This window comes from Gobio gobio, assembly GCF_949357685.1.
Source record: "Gobio gobio genome assembly, chromosome: 3".
In the NCBI taxonomy this organism is placed as follows: domain Eukaryota; kingdom Metazoa; phylum Chordata; class Actinopteri; order Cypriniformes; family Gobionidae; genus Gobio; species Gobio gobio.
The window spans coordinates 53,091,269-53,115,161 of record NC_137099.1 but is presented as its reverse complement, the minus strand read 5'-3'; the positions used below and the strand labels follow the sequence as shown (position 1 = coordinate 53,115,161).

The following is a 23,893-nucleotide window of genomic DNA, read 5'->3' as shown; positions in this document are numbered from 1 at the left end:
TTTACTTGCAAGATAGGTAGAGATCCTCTCTTGGTCCAGATCCTTCAAACCTTTCTCCAGCTCATTCTTCGCCCCCACGAAATTCGTGCCTTGGTCGGATCTAATCTGTCGAACGGCTCCTCTGATTGCTATGAAACATCTTAGAGCATTCAGAAATGCATCGGTAGTGAGATCCTCTAACATTTCTAAATGTACAGCCCTGGAGCTTAAGCACGTAAACAACAGACCATACCTTTTGAATTCCTTTCGACCTTGTTTTGTGTAGAAGGGCCCGAAACAGTCAATGCCAGAATAAGAGAATGGGGGTGAGGGTTCCACTCTGTCAGCTGGAAGGTCAGCCATTCGTTGTTCTTCAACTGGTCTACGCAGTTTTCTGCAAGTAACACAATTTTTGATGTACTTGGCCACTACATTGCTTGCACCTAATATCCAATATCCACTGGCTCTGAGTTCATTCAAGGTCTGACCTCGGCCTTGATGTTGAGTTTTCTTGTGACAATGGTCAAGTATCAGTTGTGTGACAATGCTTTCCTTAGGAAGAATTACCGGATGTTTCACCTCAAATGCTGCATTAGATTTTCTTAAGCGTCCACCAACTCTGAGCAGTTCATTCTGGAGGATAGGATCAAGTTGGTATAACTTGTTATTCTTTGGCAGCTTAGCAGGGTTTTGACTGAGCCATTTCAGTTCTTCTTCGAAGGCTTCTCTTTGTGCTGCTCTGATGAGCACAAGAGCTGCTCTCTCTCTCTCCTCTACACTAATGAACCCTGAACTGTCTCTGTTTACCAGTCTTTTGATCCTTGCAATCGTATAGAGGGCTGTATTCCAATCTGAGAATCTTGACAGTCTTTCAAGAAAGCTGCTTCTTACACAAGCATCTATTTTCAAGACCTTAACCTCAGGGTCACCTACAAGAAGCTCTGGGGGATTTTCATGAGTGATAATCTCTCGTTCCCATAAGAACTTGGGACCTATCAACCAACTTGAGTCCATCAGGTCTGCCACCTTGATACCCCTAGACGCGCAGTCTGCAGGATTTTGACTTGTTTCCACATAGAACCATTGTCTTGGATCCGTAGAGTCTCTAATCTTCTGGACACGATTAGCTACAAAGACATGAAAACGCCGGGCTTCATTCTTGATATACCCCAGGACTACTTGGGAATCAGTCCAGAAAAACTCCTCATTTACCTTCAGATCAAGCTCTTCTCTAAGAACATGACTTACTGCCGCAGAAACAGTGGCTGCGGTCAGCTCAAGACGTGGTATGCTGAAAACCTTCGTAGGCGCTACTCTAGCCTTACCCATAACCAGCGCACAATGCACCTGTTCATCAGCCACAACCCTAATGTATGAACACTGCCCATAACCCTCACTGCTGGCATCTGAAAAATGATGCAATTCTATTTTCTGGATTCTGCCCATATTTTCAGGAATGAAGCATCTTGGTATTTGAACCCTTTGGAGATTCTCCAAGTCATGGAGCCATGTATCCCACTTTGGCTTCAGATCAGAGGGAAGAGGTTCATCCCATCCTACCCCTTGTTTGCACATCTCTTGGAGCACTCTTTTCCCAATCAAGACATAGGGAGCAATAAAACCTAATGGGTCGTACACACTTGCAACTACTGACAGAATTCCTCGCCGAGTGGCAGCTCTTTCAGGAAGGTCAACTTTGAATGAGAACGTATCAGTCTCTGTATTCCACTTTACTCCCAGTACACTCTGCATTGGAAGCTCATTGTAGTTCAGATCTACATCCTTCACAACACTGGCACGTTCGCTCTCTGAAACTGCCCTCAAGACTTCTCTGACATTGGACACAAACTTGTGCAAACGCAGTTTTCCTTTTGCCAAGACTTCTTGCGCTTCACTAACCAACTTGTTGGCCTTCTCGATGGAATCAACACTAACAAGTCCATCATCCACGTAGAAATTTTTGCGAATGAAGCTTGCTGCCAGTGGGAAGTCCTTTTCATATTTGCTGGCAAGATATTTCATGCCGTAGTTCGCACAACCCGGAGAAGATGACGCTCCAAAAATATGTACTCGCATGCGGTATTCCTTGGGTTCCTTTTCGGTGTTCCCTTCTTCCCACCATAGGAATCTCAAGAAATCACGATCATCTGGACTGACATGAAAGCGGTGAAACATCTTCTCCACGTCGCAAACAATCGCAATCTGATGCTCACGAAATCTACACAACACTCCAGTCAGAGCATTTGTTAAGTCTGGACCTGTGAGTAAGTGGTCATTAAGAGACGTACCTTCAAATTTGGCTGAGCAGTCAAATACCACTCTTATTTTTTCTGGCTTCCTGGGATGATACACCCCGTGGTGCGGAATGTACCATGTATTGCCTTCCTTTGGTGTGGCCTCTGCTTCCTCTGCATCCCCATCTCTAAAGACACTTTCCATAAATCTCACATAGTCCTCTCTGTACTTGGGATTTCTCTCCAGTTTTCTTTTCAAATGTTTCAATCGAACCGTAGCAAGCTGCTTATTGTTCGGTAATTGAGGATGTTCTCTGAAAGGCAAGGGCATTTCCACATGTCCTTCTCTGTTGTGTTGAGTTTTTTCATCCAAATGTTGAAGAAACTGAATGTCTTCCTGAGATATTGTCTTTTCTCTTGAGTCTGTATCCCGAAAGTCTGCTTCTAACGCCCTGATTACAGAGGCAGGCGTTATGGCTGGGAGTTCCTTCACAGAAATGCGATGACAGAAGCCCACTACATTTCTAGAGCAAGTATTGGGTGTTATGGATCCCACTATACTCCAGCCTAAGTCCGTCTTGACTGCGTATGGTTCGTGATCCTTCCCTGATATCACTTGGGTTGGTTTCAGAGCCCTTGGACAATCATAGCCAATTAGAAGCCCTACAGGACAATCCAACAAATCTGGCATCTTGTCTGCAACACTGAGCAGGTGAATCCATCTCTGAGCCTTTTTGCAAGTAGGAATGCTATCTCGTTCCAAGGGAATGTATTCTCGAGTGTATACGGGTGGCAACTCAATGTACTCTTGCAGATTATAACCTCTCACTCTTAACCCAATTGCTCTCTGACAATTCTCAATCGAAGCTCTATCAGTCATTGTGGACAGTTTTAATTTAACAGATTCTTTGTTTGCTTGCAGTTTGTCACAGATGTCCTGATTGATAAATGTATTACTGCTCTGCGTGTCCAGTAATGCGTAGGATAGAATTTCCGGGCTGTCCTTTGTTGCACAAGAGAGCCACACTGGAACGATCATCGAAGTATGATTGCCATTGTCTATCTCCACACTGCATAAACTAGTGGAAGCCCTTTCCTCAGGTGAAGCTTCTGGTTTTACTCCTTGAGAGCGTTCTTCATGAAGAGGAGAGGGGTGACTCTGCCTACAAATGTTGCAAGTAGCTCGCTTTTTACAGTTTTTGGAGATATGACCGATTCTGAGGCAACCAAAGCACATCTTGTTGTTGATGACAAACTTTTTCTTCTCCTCAAGAGGCATAGCTGCAAACTTTTCACATTTGTATATAAAGTGATTTTGCTGACAGCAGACACATTCTATTTGTCTCTTATCCTGATTGGAAAAGGGGCTGGGTTTGGAGCCTTTCTCTCTTTCCAATGCACTCAAGCTCTTTGCAATGGGTTTAACATTTTGCACCAGAGCGCTGGCCTTGAGACGTTTCTGCTCCTTCCCAGGCTTTTCATCCGCATGTTTTAAAGCAAGGAGTGAGGAAACAGGATTACATGCAATACGTGCCTCCTCTGCCACAAAGTCTGAAAACTCAGTGAAATTTGGGTATGGCTTCTCTTCATCTAGTGCTTTCGTGACATACCTATTCCAGCGAGTTGTTATCCAGTCAGGGAGTTTCTGCAGCAATTTCTGGTTTTCTTCACAATCGTCCAAAACCCCCAAACCATGTACATGAGGCATTGCATTTTTGCAAGAGACGAGAAAATCACTAAATTCCCTTAATTTCAGTGATTCTTTAGGTCCAATATTTGGCCAGTTACTCAACTTTGCCCTAAATGCCCTTTGAACTACAAAGGGGTGCCCATAACGTTTGTTCAGGGCATCCCAAGCTTGCATGTATGCATCCTCATCACTCCTATAAAATGTTCCCTCTAGCACACTAAGCGCATCTCCACTTATGTACCTTTTCAGATAGAACAGCCTATGTGCGGGAGTTGTACAGTTCGTTTCGATCAAAGCTTTAAAGCAAGTGCGCCATTCAGTGAACTTGAGTGGATCACCTGTAAACGTGAATGGCTCCGGAGCTGGAAGTTTAGTCATTGCCAGGGATTCTTTTAGTGCTTTCACTAACAAGACCTCATCTACTCTTTTCTCTAGCTCATTTTCAGAGCAAGGTTGAGCTAAAGTTTCTGGGGAAACCTTGGCGCATGAAGGGTAATTGTGCTGCAGTAGATGCTGATGTGGAGGCAAAGTGCTTCTTTCTTTACTATCTCCTATTTCAGCATTCAATCTTGATTCCTCTTCTGCATACACAATGTATTCAGCTTCCATGACTTCAAAATCCCTTTGCTCCTCCAGCATTTTCAACCTCTCTTGTTGGGCTAGCACCTCTTTTCTTTGAGCTGAGATTTCTTTTTCTCTCTTTAGTTCAGCACGCTTTGCAGCTAAGCGTGCCGCTGCTTCCGCCCTTTTTACTGACATATGACTTCCATGCTGACTATCTCTTTCAGCTCTCGACACAGTTGATCCATAAATTGACCTGGCGTCATCTCTTTGCAATAACTGGACGAGTGTTTCTTTTACAGCTTCAGCATCAAACTCCTTAGTGCCAACTTCTGCGCAACGTCTTTTCAGTAGTGCAGTTATTTCACTAGTAACTGAAGTACAGCTATCCATTCTCCTTCTGATATCTTGAGATGGGACGTTCAATGCACGGATACTCTCATATATTTGTTTTAACTCTGCTTCACGTTTCTCTGCCGTTACCATCATGTCATCTAACGCATTTTTAGAGCACTCTTCTTTCAGTTGAGATCGGATTAACTGAGCTTCGGCTTTAAAGTTTAAGTATGTGAACATAAACTTCCGTTCTTTCTTTGCTAACTCGTCACGTCTCAACTCAAGCATTTTTTCTGTTGGACGCCTTTCTCTTTCTGATCGCCTAACTTCTTGCTCAACTCGTGATGATGGTTCCTGGAGTCTCGTCTTATTAACTTCCAGATCTGCATTAATTTCAGCTAAGCGTTCCTCATAGTTTTGTCTGTCTAAGACATCAATTTCAGTTTCTAATTTCCCCTCTAATTGTGCCTTTTCATCTTCAAGAGCTTGAATCACGTGGTCTAAGACATAACTCTCTGATCTATTTTGATCCATGTTGGTAATTTGCTTTACACCACACTATTATTCAGCTTTAAACCCTGATAACAAGCTGTAATACCATGTGGAAATTGCAAAATGTCAATTATTAAACAAGTTACACTCTTCTATCAACTTAGAAAAGTATCAAATGCAAATATTTGTGTCAACCATTTGCATACAATTTAAACTAGAATAAATGTTAAGGCAACATCCACCAAGAAATGAGATTTCAAACTGAAAAGATACAGTCTGACCTGTAAATCCAAAGATAGCAACTCTTATAGACAACTGAATTGTCCAACACGTCGCAACGTTGCCGCCTTGTGGCTATCAGTCGTCACTGCAGCACTATATTCTTGCGTTGCTTTTCTGCGCGGCAAGGAATGCAGACACGTGAAACGCAATGGAGTTTCAATGCAACGAAATCGCGTAGGTTACTTGAATGGCGACGTCTTCACTTCCACCAATGGCAACATTTTTCCACCGGCGTTGACTCTTCACATCAAGGACTGGCAACGATCTTTCCTTTTCCATGATGAACTCTTGCACTCTTCCAAGGGGTTGTGAATACACGTTTTTTCACTATAACGGCTCCTGAATGTTTTCTCCAGACCAGAAAAACCACGCTTCAACTGATGCCTTAGATGTCTTCAATATTTAATGTCTTCAGGACAATCAACATCAGACACATCAAATGGACACCGTGAAAAAACTGAAAATAAATAAAATTACAATCAAATTCGTGATGAAATTGTTTTTCCATGACGTTGTTCGATTAAGCCCATAGCTTATTAAACTGAAATAAATACACATAGTACCTTAAATTATAAACAAACAATAACCAAGATATAAACAACGTACCGTGTGCTTTCCAATCAGGATTCAGGAGACATTAGGAGACATCTTATTATCAAACAGTCTTTTCAATCTTCGCAGCTCTCAATTCGTGTGCGCAACACCTCGTGTTTTTCCGTGTTCATTCTTATCAAATCACATGACTGGTACGTCTTATGTTACTCATTTTCTCCTGTAGGTGTCACTATTGCTATAGACTATAATTCAAAGCAAATATACAATTCTCAAACAAGTATTCATGAATTACAACATTTAAAACAAACAAAAAACAAAACATTCAAGAAGTGACCAAAATATTCAGAAAGAAAAAATTCTTTATCTACGGCAGCTACACTATCTATCTATCTATCTATCTATCTATCTATCTATCTATCTGTATGTATGTCGGACGGACAGATAGATAGAAAGAATGAGAGACTGACAGACATAGATATATAGATAGTGACAGATAGACAGCATATCACAGTCTATATGACAAAAGAGAGAACGTTATCATTTTCTGTCTCTCATCCAATGGTGGGATGACCTTAGTTTGAATGAAGTCAGGGAGGATTAAGAGGAGGATGTGGGGTGGGGGTGTCTCCATGGCAACAGCAGGTCCAGTCTGGGAGGAAGGTTCAAAGAGTAACAGATGCTGTCTTTGTGGGACATGTGTGGAGGGTGGAGACCTCCTCCACTTTAGAGAAGAAAGTGTAACATTACATATCCTCAGAGAACAAGAGAAAACGGGTCCCTTAGCATAATTTCGAAAGCTCAAATATGATAAAAATACATAAACTAACCGTTGTGTTCATTCTATGCAGGCTTTCTAATTCAACATATGCTTGCCTTCACGTCACGCAAGTCATTGTGGACTCAACAAACACAAGAAGTGTTCAGTAGTTCTCAAATCTCTCAGGCCAGAACAAGCATATCAAGATTTATTATATTATTATTATTTGATCAACATAATGGTTATATCAATATCTTAAAACATAATATAAACTATGGAAACATTACAACATGTCTTTGTTTTTCAACATATATTTACATTTAAATCCATGCATTAAATTGATGATTAACTCTAAATATAATGTTCTATACAAATGTTTCAAAATTAATTTAATGTATAATTTAGTAATGCTGAAGTAATGATAATTTAGAGTGAAAATTATGGTTTTGATTGTATTTTCATTTGGTGCGAGGTTCTTTCCTCAATTTTTTTGGAATATGACATTCCTATGAACGATTTTCACACAATATTCACTAAACTACCCAAACAGATAGTGGGAAATATTTGACACTAGTTTACGAAATCCTGACTGGCCTAAATCACAAGGCCGATAACAGTGACACCTAGCGGTGGACATGTAACATGACTTTTGTTGATTATGCCATCGTTTTTTAACAACATTAACTTGAAGAACACAAACTCAGGATGAAGTTGTTTGTAACTAATATCCTATTAGAAGAGTGATTTTGTAGTTATCCATACCTCAGTACAAACAGCAGACAGATTTGTTTTGAGATTAAGATGGCGTCGATCGGCACAGCAGGTGACTAGATCTTCATCACAGGCCTGAGAAAAAAAATTAAATATATATATATATTAGGCCTATTGTTTATTTTTATTAATTAACCAACTACAACTATTAACTGTTTCAGTGGGTGACTTCAACATAAGCCAATGGCTTATTTGCACAAAGGAAGGTTTAGCCTACTTCAGAATTTACCGTCCGTTCATAAGATTTATGAAATCCAAATAGTAGTGAAAGTTTCAGACATGGGAAGATGAATATTGCTGTAAAGGTTTGTGCTTGTTAAAAGTCCCCCAGTGGGGAAAATCACGTTTTTAATGTTGTTTAGGCCTATATGTTTATGTAGTGTTTTAATATGATTTAAGACAAACCATGTGCAAATTCATAAGTCAACATCATTGCTGACTGCAGAGTATTTTCTTTGGTGAAATCGCAAACTACCTTGTAACCAATCTCGTGCTGGTTGCTTTAGTATCATTATGACCGCTCTGAAGCAGGGAAGTCTCAGGAGAAGCCAGTTTATCCCGGTATAACATTAGCAAAACATTATTAGCTGTTTGATAATGTAGTCAAACAAAAGGCTAATCATATTTATTGACCATTGTACAGCGTTTACCTCAGTGTAAGTTGGCAGAGTGGATTTCTGAGCTCGTGTTAGAGAGTGGCGGGGCTAATTTGCATATTCATGATTCTGCGTATACTAAACGAAGCAAGCTATTTTAACCCTTTCATGCATGGTGTCCACATTTGGGGACAGTTGATTTAACCCCATTTAGGGTTCATTCATCTTGGTAATTCTCTCCAAACCACTTGAGGGCAGTGTCAGTAGATTGACAGCAATATTTTAACAATGGCTACTGTCTTGTAACCCAAATATTCATTGCTTGATGACATCATTAATCCAAGATGGCTGACAGCGATAGCCATGTGCCAAATGCCCCAGGCATATCTGTGAAAAACTTTTACATAAGGAGGTCAATTGAGCTAAAAAAAAAATATTCGTATGTACAGTAAAGTATGATGAATATGTTAGTATTTTAAAAACTAAAATTTAGAGTAAAATGTCGTTTTTATACACCAAAAACTAACTGTCCACGTATGTGGAAGTCATGCAACAGGTGGAGTCAGATTGCATAAAGTCTGATTTCTGTAACCTGCTAGTATATGTGTTCTGTTTTTGCAAATATGTTTTGAATTGTCTTATATAGTAATAAAACAGACATTTAACAAATATATCAACATAAATAACCATTAAAAGTGACATATTATGGCATTAAATGGCAACTTTACACATACATACCAAGACAAATTTGCATTTTGCCTACCAAACAGGGACAGCACAGGTCAAGCACTCAGTACAGAATAATAGGGAATATCCCAGAGGACAGTGTGTGTGACAGTGACAGCACTGATGAGGAGTGTGTGCCAGCAAAGCCCAGTCCATATTGCTATTAGGTTTCCACATATATGTAACTAGCATTATAGTTCCTACACTCTGTGTTTTATTGTTGTTATATTGTAATATTAATGTTTTAAATATCTGAGCTGTTATGCATAGCATAAAATGATAAAAGCAATAAAAAGCACAATGTTCCATATTGTCATCTGTGGCTTTTTGTCCCATTTTACGCCTTTGTTACATGGTGTCCACATACGTGGACAGTTAAATAATTTTTAAATAAAACTGAATTTTGTAAAAATTAAAATGGATTTCAATTTTAGCATCATATTACAGTAATAAAAAGAATAAAAAAAAAATCTAGATAATGTTTTCCATTATGCATGCATGAAAGGGTTAAGGCATGAAGAGCATTTTTTTTCACAGGAAAAAACTTTTAAACGTCATTTTGGTGTTCAAAGATGAGTTTTGAGGGATAAAATTTGTGACTACAGGAGGACTTTAAAGGTCCCATGGCATGAAATTTTCATTTTATGAGGTATTTCAACATTAATATGAGTTCCCCTAGCCTGAATATTGTCCCCAAGTGGATAGAAATGTTGGTGAACATGAGTACATATGAGTTGTCATTTACAGTTTTTCTCAGTCGCTTTGTTAACCTACATTTCTCGAATCATCCTCGACATTTGCAAAACATTAAGCGCATTTCTCAAAACAATTCGTACAAATAGCAAAACACCATGGATTACATGCAAAAGCCAGTCTCTTGCTCAAAATCCTTAGTTCATCTCTCAAAAGTAAATATCTGTGTCAATGAACATGTCAGTGCCATCAGAATGACTAGTCCTTGTGTCATTGTGTACGGATAAGACAGTCAAATTGCTTAGTCATGTTGTCAATATAACTGTACTCTAGAGGGATGTTCTGATGTAAATATGGCTAAAGTTTTGATGACAATTATTGTAAATTGTAGGTTACACCTTAGTGTATGTGGGAGTTTGATTGCAAGAGACGGGACAAGATTCACATTTACGCTTTTACTGTTTGTACTGTAATTTGTTGACAGACCATGTCCTTGCGATACAGAAAGAAAAAGACAGCACTGCATAGCACAAAACAACAAAACACAAGTAGAAATGTGAACATAGGACAATCTCCTTAGGGGAAACTGTACATGCAGTGCTGTAGGAATTACAGTGCAGTCTTCCTACACCTCCTGTCGTTCATGGAAATGTATAGAAATATGCTTGACATATTATGACAACTTTGCATGTAAAGACTTATGCTATGAACTAATGCCTAAATGTTGTGGGGGGGGTGAGACTATTCAACAGAGACCCATTATAATACATTTTGATCAACATGACATAAGCATGATGTTAATGTAGGAAACAGTAGAGAATTGTACATAATCATTTGCATGGATGTACAAACACATTTGCAACTTGTTCAAAGAAATGAGAAACTGCTTTTTTGATGTGCACAAGTGACACAACCATGTGAAGATTGAACAGATAGTTTTGAGAATTTCAATTCTGATCTGAGAAATGTACCAAATCGACTGAGAAAAACTGTAAGAAAGTATTTATGACAAATATGCAATCGTCAAGCCTAATCACATTATTAATTATAACTTCATTATTTGTACGACTTGAAAATGAAATAAAAAACATTAAAAGTTAGATGCACCCTGGAGAGGACTGTGAAACAAAGTTTCAAAGATTCACAAAGAGTGGACTCCAGCTGGAGTCAGTGCTTCAAGAACCACTACGCACAGACGTATGTAAGACATGGGTTTCAGCTGTCGCACACCTTATGTCAAGCCACTCTTGAACAACAGACAGCGTCGGAAGTCAGGGTTTTTCCTACATTTAAATTTTTTTGTCCCGCCAAAGCTTTATTTGATGAGTTATTGTGATTTATGAATGATGTAGAATAGATGTTGCGTTTGCGTTAACTTAGTAACAGATAGAACAATCAGAGCTCCTCCCCCTGCGCGCACGCTCTCTGTCTTCAAAATAAGCATTCTTAGCTTTCTAATATTTCACATATTACGTTAATCAAAATCAAAAGGTCGGAAGACCGAATCCATGTTGCACGTGGCGCTATCAGACTATGTTTTCCTTTAATTACCGCTGGGTGTGAAATGCGCTCAAAAAACATTGACTGATTCTCTGACCAGCTGACATAAAGCATACTTTCAATAAACGGGAAACAAATCCTATCCGGTTATGATGTGTTTTCTGTGTGTTGACAAATCTTTCGCGATGTTAGAAACAGACGGGATTCGTACACAAAGCGCCTGCTAATGTCCGATTCACGACCTATATGACTCCTTTGAAACGAAATATCATTTAACGACTGGTTAGAAGAACAACTGATCTGTCCAACACTGAACTAAAGAATCAGTTTAATCCTTTAATCAGAACATCTGAAATGAGAACACAAGTGTGCTTACCCAATTTAGCAAGAGTGGGTGTAAGAGTTAGTTTTAATTATCCAGTCTTTCAGCTTATTTATGTTCATAATGTGTAGTAAAATAAATAGGCTATAAATAACTTAGTTTAGACTGGAGTGAGGTGAACCCAGACCAAAGTTATTAGCTGATCATTTTATGAAATTGTATATGGCAGAAAATTAGGCTATTTGTTCATTTTTTAAATACTACTTTGTAATATTGATATAATTATATACCAAAACAATTATCAGTAAATAGTGTAAAAATGAGGAACAAAAACAAACATCAAGGTATCCCACATGAAAAAATACAATAGTATATTATAGTAAAATTACTATAGTGTTTTTGAACCATATTATAGTAAAGATACTACAGTAAATTGTAGTATATTATAGTATTTACTACACTTTGTTAATTTACTGTAGTATATTTACTATAGTACGGTTCAAAAACATTTACGGTAAAATTTTACTATAATATACTATAGTATTTTTTCATGTGGGATCAAAATAAGATAAGCAAAAGTTACAAACTTTCTTTGAATTTATTTAAAATGTATTGTCACTATTGCGCTTGCAGATCACGTGGGGATACTTTTTTACTGTGCGTGCGTGCGTGTGTGTGTGTGTATGGATGACCATGTCTGTCAGCCGCCACCGAAGACCATTTTTGACCCAGGAAAAACCCTGGAAGTGTCTCGCCGGGGCTAAAGACAAAAAGGACTGGACTGCTGCTAAGTGGTCCAAAGTTATGTTCTCTGATGAAAGTTTGGAAATCAGGGTCCCAGAGTCTGGAGGAAGAGAGGAGAGGCACACAGTCCACGTTGCTTGAGGTCCAGTGTAAAGTTTCCACAGTCAGTGATGGTTTGGGGTGCCATGTCATCTGCTGGTGTTGGTCCACTGTGTTTTCTGAGGTCCAAGGTCAACGCAGCCGTATACCAGGAAGTTTTAGAGCACTTCATGCTTCCTGCTGCTGACCAACTTTATGGAGATGCAGATTTCATTTTCCAACAGGACTTGGCAAATGCACACAGTGCCAAAGCAGCCAGTATCTGGTTTAAGGACCATGTTCTTAATTGGCCAGCAAACTCGGCTGACCTTAACCCCATAGAAAATCTATGGGTATTGTGAAGAGGAAGATGCGATATGCCAGACCCAACAATGCAGAAGAGCTGAAGGCCACTATCAGAGCAACCTGGGCTCTCATAACACCTGAGCAGTGCCACAGACGGATCTCCTCATGCCACGCCGCATTGCTGCAGTAATTCAGGCAAAAGGAGCCCCAACTAAGTATTGAGTGCTGTACATGCTCATACTTTTCATGTTCATACTTTTCAGTTGGCCAAGATTTCTAAAAATCCTTTCTTTGTATTGGTCTTAAGTAATATTCTAATTTTCTGAGATACTTAATTTGGGATTTTCCTTAGTTGTCAGTTTTAATCATCAAAATTAAAATAAATACACATTTGAAATATATCAGTCTGTGTGTAATGAATGAATATAATATACAAGTTTCATTTTTTTGAATGGAATTAGTTAAATAAATACATTTTTTGATGATATTCTAATTATATGACCAGCACCTGTATATTAAGACATATTTGATGGAAGGAAATGAATGAATTTATGATCCTCGTATTTAGCCTGGTTTTCTTAAAGAACGGTGGTGTCATCTAGCGGTGATGGAGAGAACCGCAGGCTTCCTGCTGCCACCCGCCACAGGATGATTGAACTTGCGTTTCGGATGCGCTTAGAAGGCGTGGTTTTATCTCACTGACACGCGCCTAACATTCTTTCATTGATAACCCGTCGAGTGCACTAACTAGTGCACGAGCAGCGCGTCAATAGCGCACTTATCAAGCGGAAAATGATGTGAGAGAGACGCACACGCACCAGGTAGGATTTTTTTTTATGCGCGTGTATTCATATCTGCAGCTCCTAGGGATACATCACAGTGATGAATTTGCCAACAAGGTCAACTTATGGGATTTCGATAGGAGTCAAGACAAGGATTTGTATATGAATGGGAGGGTTGGGCATTTTTTGGGGGGAAAATCATTCAACATCAACAAAATATTTTCTAATGCAAAGCTCTTTTTTTAAATATTTTTCATGGTTTTCTGAAGAGAATGGTAAGTATAACTCGCACATTCTCAGATTGAAGATATATAACCAATTCATCTGGGTTTAATTCATTTATCATAATACTGCATGGTGCCATTTAGACTTTGGTCTGTCTTTTTGTCCTAGTGTGCGCGTGTGTGTGTGTGTGTGTGTGTAGGTCAGGTTTTGTATTGTGGGGGACCAAATGCACTCACAAGGATAGAAAAACTTGAAATCAGCTACACTGTGACCAAACATTTTAAATTATGTTTTAAACTGTACATTAAATGTAGAATATCTAGTGGTAGGGGATTGATTATCATTTAAGGGTAGGAAGTGTGTGTGCGTGCGCACTCGTAACCCAATTTAAAGATGACTTTGCTAGTGTTTGCAAATGAAACGTGAGTGTCTCTTTGTAAATTGTTGCATGCACTGCAAACTGTCGTCTTATTTACAGCCCCAATCAATATGTTTGACTTCGTCCTATTAAAATGGATTATTTTTAGGGTCATTTGTGAGTCCTGTGTTAACAGGCTCCCAAAAAAAGGCATTCCTCTGCCTGGAGTCTGGATGTATGCATGTTCTTGTGGGATATCTGCTGGATGTAGAAATTAACATTTAATATGAGACACTGACACCAGAACTTAATAATATTTGATAGCGTGTTCCCCACCCCCATCCTCCTGCAGATTCGACCGTCCTCCGAGCGGCTCTCATCAATGACAGGTCACGATTTGAGACTTGGTGTAATTGACTTTCATGCTTTTGTCAGACAATTAGAGTGAATGTTTCCGCAGTGGCCAGTGAATCGCACTGGCTCAGTGTTTCGTTTATTTATTTATTTATTTATTGTGTGTGTGTGTGTGTATGTGTGTGTGTGATATGGCGCACAGTTTTACACATAGACTGTGTCTGATGTTTGTTATCAACTGAAAAGGAAGAAAATGTAAAATATATATTTTAAAAACAATATACTATACACCATAACTATACAAACTTCACCAAAAGTGCTTTCTGCAGCAGAAAGATCTGTTTTGTTCATATATGCAACGGATGAGTTTGTCATTGGCCAATGCCAATAGCAGGGAGTCCAATGGTTAATATAATTGCCCATATGCATATAAAACTTAAGATGTCAATTCATTTTGGGACTGTTATGCACACTAAATGCATCAGCTGATCTAGTATGAAAATTATTGTAATAGTAAAAATTAGCTGTTGTTTTATATACATTAAAGCGGGCATAACACACTCAGTTTCTGTCAATCTCATGTTAATCTTGAGTACCTATAGAGTAGTACTGCATCCTTCATATCTCAGAAGAGTCTTTAGTTTTATCATATTTATAAAAGACAGATACGCTGTACCGACTCTTTCCGAAAACAGCCGAACTCGTAAAGGTGTGCAGTGGGCGGAGCTAAAGAATCTCAAGCACACACACACTCCCTAGATAACTTTCGATTAGGGCTGCGCAATTAATCGGAATCGAACCGCAATCGCGATTTGGCTTATGTGCGATTATGGAAGCGCAAAGGCTGCGATTTTAATTAAATAAATAAATGCCCAGCGTGTCAGTGAAGAGCGGCTCTGTGATCAGGAGTAAACCCTGCTCCGTCTGAAAGAAGTTTGAGCAACATGTGTCAAACATCTTCACAAACTAGTAATATGAAGCGTTCATAAACCTGTTGTCCAACCAAATACAACGTTTAATAACAGGTTTTGACTCACTTCATATAGTCAGTCGAGCTGATGTGGCTTCTTCTCACAGAATGTCAATCAGCACTGCATACTTTATTATTATGAAAATACCCCAGAAGGCTTGAAGAACTCAATACACCATATCTTGTCGCAGAAGTATTATCTTCATGTTTAATCAGTCAAAACGTTTCTATCTTCGTTTTATTCAGCCAACAGCGCGAGCTTCACATTAGGGATTTCCTGAAAACGAACTATTACTTCTCTGAGGCGTATGTGGCGTTTCTGCTCGAGGGCGCCCTCTGGCTTCCAGTATGAATTAAACTTTTGGGTAGAAAATAAGACACAAGACTTAATACATAATACTTTTAAATAAATTTATATGACAATCCATATGTTTTTCTTCAATGTACAGGAGTTTTAATCCCCACAGTGGATGCATAAGAGGCTCATATTTCATATTAAAGACATAGACTTTAAGATATCACAGATAAAAAGCACAGATTGTTTATAATAATATATATATATTTTACAATAAATCCTTAGACCTTTCTAATGATTTTTAGTCATAGGCTGTCTGCATACTAACAGGTAACCCATCGTTTTTTGGAAAATAAGTTTTCTGTAAAATATAAATATTGTTATTTATATACATATGTTATTGTAATAGTAATATTTCTTATTTTTATTTAGTAATAATAATTATTATTATTAGCCATATTAATATATAAACACAAAATGTTATATACACACTTTTCATTTATAAAAAAATTATAATCGCATTTTAAATCTCAATCGCAATTTTAACCAGAATAATCGCAATTAGATATTTGTGACTTCATAAAGCCCCATTCTCAAAAAAAACCTTTCAGAAACGTATTCAAATCCTGAAAGAGTGTATTTGGCACAGAAATACTCCGTCATACGTCCAACTAATTTTTCGAAGTTTTGTCCATACTTAGCATGAGAATCCAACTCTTTAATAGTGTAAATAAGTCAGAATGCATGAAATGGCATTCGACCCCCCCCTCCCCCTCCCTAATGAAACTTCTGATTGCTCAGAATACTATAAAACATTGAATGCATTTGTAGGCTTCATTGGTGAAACTATCATTGTTCAGTGTTGCTGAGGCCGATCGTTTCCCTGAATCAGCTGTGGTTTGTGTTTGACTGTCAGATTTACATTTTTGAGGCTCCTCGGGGCTATTTGAGTTGCTAAGGTCAAACGCAGAATAATTGCTCACCAGCTCTTCAGAATAGAGAATGATAAAGAATATGGTGGAATGAATTTTAAAAATGTGGTGCCTTTCTATACACTAGTAAAATTGTCATAAAATATATTGCTAGTTATAATCATCATATACTCTCTTAAAAATAACGGTTACAAAAGTTTTTTTTGCAATGATACCATAGAAGAACCGTTTTTTGGTTCCTCAGGAAGAAACTTTTTCCACTAGAACTTTCGGTGGAATGTACAGATTCTATGGATTCTAAAGGTTCTTCATGGAACCATCAATACCAATAAAGAACCGTTATTTTTAATAGTGTATTGAGAAAATGCGTTGTTATGAGTTTTGCTGACTGCAATGTGTTTCTGATTTAAATCATTTGCTAATGAATAGGATGGATGGAGCATCACATACCAATGGAAATCTCTGGGATTGTTTGAATATTCCCAATATATCAAATGTTGAATTAATTTGGCACTAGATACTAAATCTGTCCTTCTGAATATTTAATCAAATGAAATGTATAAAAGAATGTGTTTTATAGCTTAACGCTTTTTTGCCATATTGTCTGTACATTTGCATTAGTAGTTTTTACATTACATGTACATGTGACAGAGTCAGGATTGAGCATTTTTCTAAATAATTTATAAGCCTGTGTTGCGCAGTGTAATTGGTGTTACAAAAACTGCTTTTATATTGATATAATGCTCTACAGAACAAGTAAAGGATGACACAGCTACGAGTAATGGCTTATGATGGAATAGTTGTGCTTTTTCCCCCTTCGTTTTATTGGAATTTCCTATTGCGCTGTTGCAGTCATAAATAATCTCAAACATTTACACTGCATCATTGATATGCTCTCCTATTTTTTTCTCTATTTGTTCTGTTCACTTATAACTGTATATGGTTATCAGATAAACACAGATTCTAACACAGTTCATTCCCAATGATCACAAGAAGACAGCAGTTGGTATGTCTCTTCTTGTGCATCTAAAATTATTTTTATCTCTCTGCTCTAGGGAAGCCTTGAAGGGGACAATATCAGGCTTTCAGAGGGGAACCAAATTGGACTATTTTGACTTTTATGGGATTTTCAACACATAAACAGGATTCAACATGGAAAATGTACCAAACCCCAAAAGGACTGTCACTGTCCAGATGATGCCTCAGCTCGCCAGTATAGATGTGCTGGGAAATAAAGAGTTAAATGCTAACTGGGACATTGAGCCAAAGTTAACCTTAAATCAGGATCATCTCAATTCCTCCATCGAAGATTCCCACACCACTCTTCTTGGAGGGACTGTCCTTGAGGACAAAAACATGCCATCCCATGGCAGTGAAGATCACAGGCAACCTCAAAATAGTCACGTAAACATAAAGACCTCGGGTCAGTGTGCCAAGAGCACTGAAGGTAGAAAAACTGATTGTGATATGAATTTAAATACAAAAACTGTCCTTTCAACATCCAGCCCAGCATCTACAACTACATATAACGTCGACAAGGAGGAAAATGGCAATAGCACAACAAAGACACTTGAAAATGAACAACATGAGCCCAAAGCACAGAGCAAGGCATCAGTAGTTCAAGAAACTAGTGCAATCAAAGAGACACTGCACAATCAAACGCCAAGCCAGGCTCGGGCTCCCAGCACCAACAATACTATCAAGGGCATGTCGCTTTTATCTGAATCAAAAGATGTGAGTTGCACCACCAGCATAAGCATCAGCAGTACACAGTTTAAAATGGTATCCAACACCAATGCTCCTAAAACCAATCACTCAGCGACTGAAACATCTGGACCAGTACCTGGTACAATAATTCAGACCCCTCAACCACACAAGATCCATCATATGCCTGTTAAAGAGGACAAATTTAGCAATGACTGCATGAAGAAGGATTTTAAACCACCAGGAACCTCTCAGGAGACTTCTGGACGCCCATTGGTGTCTTCAGCTAGCGATGCAAGTCACTCTGTCCACACGGAAGTGATTGATGAGGAGGTCCAAACGCAGGGAGCTGCTCCTGAAGAGCAGAAGCAGGTCCACTGTAAACTCTTTCGTGAGGCGTCTACCATGACTTCAGCAGCTGAGTTTGGCACGCAACATGACGTGGAGGTGCAGGCGGTTGCTACGGTCTGCAGTCAATCTACAGCCACTAGCCCTAGTCTTCTGTCTCTACAACCCCATCGGAGATCAGTTGGCCTACTACCTGAGGAGAATGACAGTATAGCAGTGGTCGTTGAGATGAAGAACACCTCAGAGGTCCCATCTGTCGTTGCATCCAGTACGATCCTCCATGGGAAGCCTCCACAGTCGGACACAGTGATGGTGCATGTAGATGCTGAGCTTCAGGAAGAGTCCAAGCTTGGGGCCAAGCCTAAAGAGCCTCAACACAACAGCCAAAGAGGACTTTCGCCGCTCCAACCGGTTTATCAGATCAATATCGAGACTTGCAGCCAAAGCAAACAGTCAAACGGGACTACCTGTGACCTTCAGAGCAAAGGTTCACCTACGGTCTCAGCATCTGGTCCTCATAATGTGGCAAGTGTGCAGGAACCCAAGACAAAATCTGCTCAGGGCTGCCAGGATCTGCCAGAAAAATCGGCCAAGCCTCCAGCACCGAAATCCGAGGAGACAAGTTCTGCAAAACCTCCAAAGGGCATCGCAATGACCACTCCTCCAACATCAAGCTCCACACCACAAAGTAAAAAGACAGAGCGGCAACAGAAGAAAGCATCCAAGCTGAAGCCTGAGAAAGACAACCAAGAGGACGAGAAGGCCAAGCAATCCAAGAGTGTAAATGACGTCGTGTGGGACGAGCAAGGGATGACATGGGAAGTATACGGAGCGTCGGTGGATCCAGAGTCATTGGGATTTGCCATTCAAAGTCACCTGCAGTGCAAAATCAAGGAGCATGAGAAGAAGATCATCTCACAGACGGTTATCAGAAAATCCTTGTCTTCGCCTCCCGGCAAGAAGAACAAGAGGAGGCAGGTTAACATCAACTTCAGGTCCATGTTCCAAAATGTCCGCCGACCCAACTGTTGCGCACGGCCGTCAGTACTAGAATGAAAGATGTTTGGTTGTCAGGCGATTTTTCCACTGTCGGGGCAGTGCGAGCCAGGGCTAACAGTGTGCTGGGCGGGGCCAATAGCATCGGACCTCAAGCACCTGGCCCAAAATCAACTTGCGTTTTCCATTGTCGGGCCAGTAGCCCTGAAGCGCTACCCTAAAAAAAACACGTCTCCATAGAACAACGTCACACAACCCCCACCTTTTCACCAGCTGAGCTGACTGAAAACTAGCTAGATCGCAAAATTAGCATGACAGAAGCGAACGTTTAGTCTTTACTTAAAGACTTAAGATTCCAGCATCGATATTTTACCAGTGTTTTACAATAAAACATGATTCAGTGACAGTAATTTATTAATTTGTGTCAGGAGACACAATCAATCAATCATGCTGACCCTAGTGAGAAAAACGTATACCAAAATGTGTTAAAATAATTTTTTTTCATACCAAGTATACTACAAATCCATTAACATATTTACTGACATATTGCCTGAAACTTACTGATATAAATATTATAATTAAAGTTTATTTGGAGTACTGCTTTATTGCACAATGCACATTTCTCATTATTAAGCCTAAAATGTGTTTTAATAACACTATTAGTAAGGATAGTATGATATCTGTATAATATCAGTCTTTAAATGCAAGCTCTACTTCTGGATAACTCGAGTGCATTAAGTACAAAATTGATTTTGCAGACTTAAATATATCGGATTAGTTTATCAACAGTACAATTGCAGGGTATGTATATTAAGTACATAAGTATGTAAATGTATTTGCAGTATACTTAGCATAAAATACATGTGTTTCAAATGCATTTTGGTATATTTATTTTTCACTAGGGGAATCAAACTGGTATCCAGCATTTCACATAAAAAGACAACGCCTACCTATTCAATTGCACCTGCTTCCATTTATTTGCAATCACAGGAATGCACAAAATAACTCCATTAAGGCTTTTTAAGTCTAAAGGCTTACACATTTATAAAGATTAAATTGATAAAATATCATACATTTACGTCACATTTCTTTAGAAAGAAAGAGTGAGCATTTGATTAAAGTATCCAAAAACCACTACAATAATGTTATATACAGTATTTTGTTGACTTGAGTACTTGCATTATCCCAAATATTTCCACAAATGTTTAAATTCAGGGAAATAAGCTATTTTAACCTTGTCCATTCGTCGCCCATCAATGACATCATACCCGCGTTACCCTCGATTTCCGGTTTTATTTTGTAGAAACCATGGAAACACCAAAGACGCTCTAATATATTGTGTGTTTTATTAGACAGGTGAGCAACTGTTTAGATACATTCATGGACAGAAAACTAATCATTGTTATACAGCTCAACACAGTTGGTCTCATTGTTTAAATCTTGATTTACCGCGAGTACCATGTTTTACCATGCCTAATATCAATCTAGCTCACTGCAGTGTGAACAAGAGTCTCATAGCCGTCGAGCGAACGCACAGAGTAGCATTATAACACAACTCTCAGCACACTCAAATGTATCTAATATGATAAAACAGCGCTGCGTTACCCCACATACACATGAGCAGAAGAAGCACTCATCTGCGGCATAATAAAGGCTCCTCTGCTCTCGAGCCGTGTGTCGCGCTTGTCTCTCATTAGCAATCGCTCCAGCGGCCAATCTTTAATACATTAGCTCATCCATGAATATGATTTCTACCCGAGTCCCGTCGGATTCTTTTCCACCGGATGTAGAGGTGAAGATAACAATTCCCATGATTCCTCGAAATCAAGGCATCATCAAGCAGCGCCTTTATTTTGAATAAGCGACCTCTAGCGGCGAAAAATTACATATTGTGCCTTTTATTTTCCATGACATTGTGCAATCTGAGGAGGTTTGAGCGATCTCTCCCGTCTCACTATACTGCTATCCTTTCAGCCAGAGCAACAGAGGGAGCTCACGTGAAGAAAACAGGAGTTATTAGTTATACGAGTAAACCAGAGTGCATGTTTTTGCGGATGCATTATGCTGCCTTCACGGGCTATCTGAAATGTCCTATTTATCGCTTATCGAGCTTATAGCCAGTGTTGGGGGTAACGCATTACAAGTAACTTGAGTTACGTAATAATATTACTTTTTTCAAGTAACTAGTAAAGTAACGCATTACTTTTCAAATTTACAACAAAATATCTGAGTTACTTTTTCAAAAAAGCAACGCAAATTACTTTCACATTAATTTGACTGACAGCTCTCCTGCCCCCATGTTGAGAAAAATAAGTGCAGAGGCGTTGTGTGTAAACATGATGGTTATTGTAGTTCCAGACTAAATGTGAGCATTTATTTATCTCACCAAAGATTCTGTACTCCTCAAAATGAATAAAATCAGTCAAATGCAAAATCAGAGTACTACGCAAACCTCCAATAATTAAATGTTAAATAAAACAACTATTTTTATGCATAATCTACCTTTATATTTAATTTACCAATGTCTTGCTGCTGACCTTTGATGATGAAAATTACTTGATTTTTTGTTTATTTTTAAAATTACTCGATTTTTGTTTTTCTCCTGCATTATCCAGAATGGCAGCACAGCAGAGCCGCGCCCTCTACTGTTCATGCGTGAATTTGCATTTTTACCTCAGCCTGGGGCTTATTATTTCAATTTTGGTATGAAGAGGTCTTTACAAAAATATAACTTTTTTGTTATAAAAAAAAACAAAAACAAGCCCAGCCCAGTTGAGAAAAAGTAACGCAAAAGTAACGTAACGCATTACTTTTCTTAAAAAGTAACTAAGTAACTCAATTAGTTACTTTTTAACGGAGTAATGCAATATTGTAATGCATTACTTTTCAAAGTAACTTTCCCCAACACTGCTTATAGCATTCAAAATTTGACTTGAGAGGGTGTTCATGTCCAATTTTTTAAATAGGAAACTAGTATTTACGATAATCCCGATAGCATGTGAAGGCAGCATTAGTCCGGTATATCAACAATGGCACAGGGAAGAGACAGATAAAACATTAAACCAAATAAATACACAGATATAATCATATATTCGCCTGTTTTTCAAGCAGTCTCTGGCATTTTCTCATAAAATGTGTATTTATTATCGCATAAGTAGCCTTTAGAAGCGTATATGTCTGCCTACGGTGATCAGAATCCCCACTGGACCGCATGGAAGAACTATATTTCAAACACTCGCTGGTGAGTTTTGAGCTGAAAATTGTTTCAAAATGTTTTAAATGTTGAAGTTAGCTGGCAGCCTGATATAATAACATGGGAAATGAGCAGCGTTGTTGACCGTCTCCTGACTCAGATAAACTCCGCTTTTGTTCATGACCACTCCCCAAGCCCCAGTTGGCCCCGCTTTGGTCCAAGTTTTTCGGCAGGCCGAAAACCACTGGCCGTTAGTCACCAAGGAAAGCCCGATTAATCCCTGGACATGACAGTGGAAATGCGACTGGCCCAAGCACGCACTAGCAAGCTCGCTTTTGCCCGACAGTGGAAACACGGCTATTGAGAAGTCAATGTGATCTTCCATGAGACAAGCATGTTGGGAGATTTCTCTCGTTTGTTTCTCTCATTTGTTAAATATAGAGACTAATGGTGATTTGAGTGTTATGTGGAGAACAGAAAATATTTTTAGATAAAGATGAAATTATTTATGGTGATAGTAAAGCTGTAACGATATTTAGAGTGCTATGGCAATAATTATAATATAATAGTAATGATAATATGTAGTGATCTGCATGTGTCTTAGTTCAGAATGGCAGTCTTCTAACTACCCAAGATTATGCACTGTACTGATGAGCAGATGTATGCATATAGCCCTTTTTACTAACTTTGTTTAGTTTTTACTTTAGTAGCCTAGATATGGTTGGTAAATTTGTTTTGCATAATATTATTTGTGATTTATTGTGAATATATATTTTTTAATTTAGAAAAAAGAAAAGAGCTTCTCAATGCTTATTATCATACTTGGTGTAAACTGAGCTTGTTTATGATTTTATATTAAAATGGTTTGGCAAGCATTTCATAGCAGTGTCTTGTCCCATCAGATTTCACTGACACTGTTCAATAATATCACTCACATTAACGAAATAGTGACGCTGATGTGACATTTAAAGATACATCAGGGATTATTTTGGGGGCCCTGCTACATCTGTAGAGTTAGATCTCATATATGTCATTTGCAAATGCTGTATAATGAAAAACAGATCTTCATCAAACCAAATTTAGATCATTTAAGCTTCAGAAGGCTTAGCATGAT

General features: G+C 38.7%; 2 protein-coding genes across 2 annotated transcripts in view; one reads left to right on the top strand and one right to left on the bottom strand.

Moving 5' to 3' along the window:
• LOC307123759 (uncharacterized protein) overlaps nt 1–6,303 on the bottom strand; it is a 7,704-nt gene extending 1,401 nt beyond the window's left edge. Inside the window, exons 1-2 of the mRNA XM_079812444.1 lie at nt 6,181–6,303; nt 1–6,031 (exon numbers count right to left, since the gene is read on the bottom strand). The exon at nt 1–6,031 is cut by the window's left edge and continues 1,401 nt beyond it. Coding sequence (XP_079668570.1) covers nt 1–5,334 — 5,334 coding nt within the window. The 5' untranslated portion in view covers nt 5,335–6,031; nt 6,181–6,303. The remainder of the gene's footprint in view (nt 6,032–6,180) is intronic.
• Nucleotides 6,304–13,336: 7,033 nt separating this feature from the next.
• gprin3b (GPRIN family member 3b) lies at nt 13,337–23,658 on the top strand. The gene is made up of 3 exons (XM_079811872.1): nt 13,337–13,443; nt 17,594–21,706; nt 22,504–23,658. Exon 2 carries the CDS (start codon nt 17,691–17,693, stop codon nt 19,644–19,646), a length of 1,956 nt encoding a protein of 651 aa, XP_079667998.1. The 5' UTR covers nt 13,337–13,443; nt 17,594–17,690; the 3' UTR covers nt 19,647–21,706; nt 22,504–23,658.
• The last annotated feature ends 235 nt before the right edge of the window (nt 23,659–23,893 follow it).

Excerpts from the sequence above, each read along its gene's own strand:
- gprin3b (XM_079811872.1), top strand. The coding sequence starts at position 17,691 with ATGGAAAATGTACCAAACCCCAAAAGGACTGTCACTGTCCAGATGATG.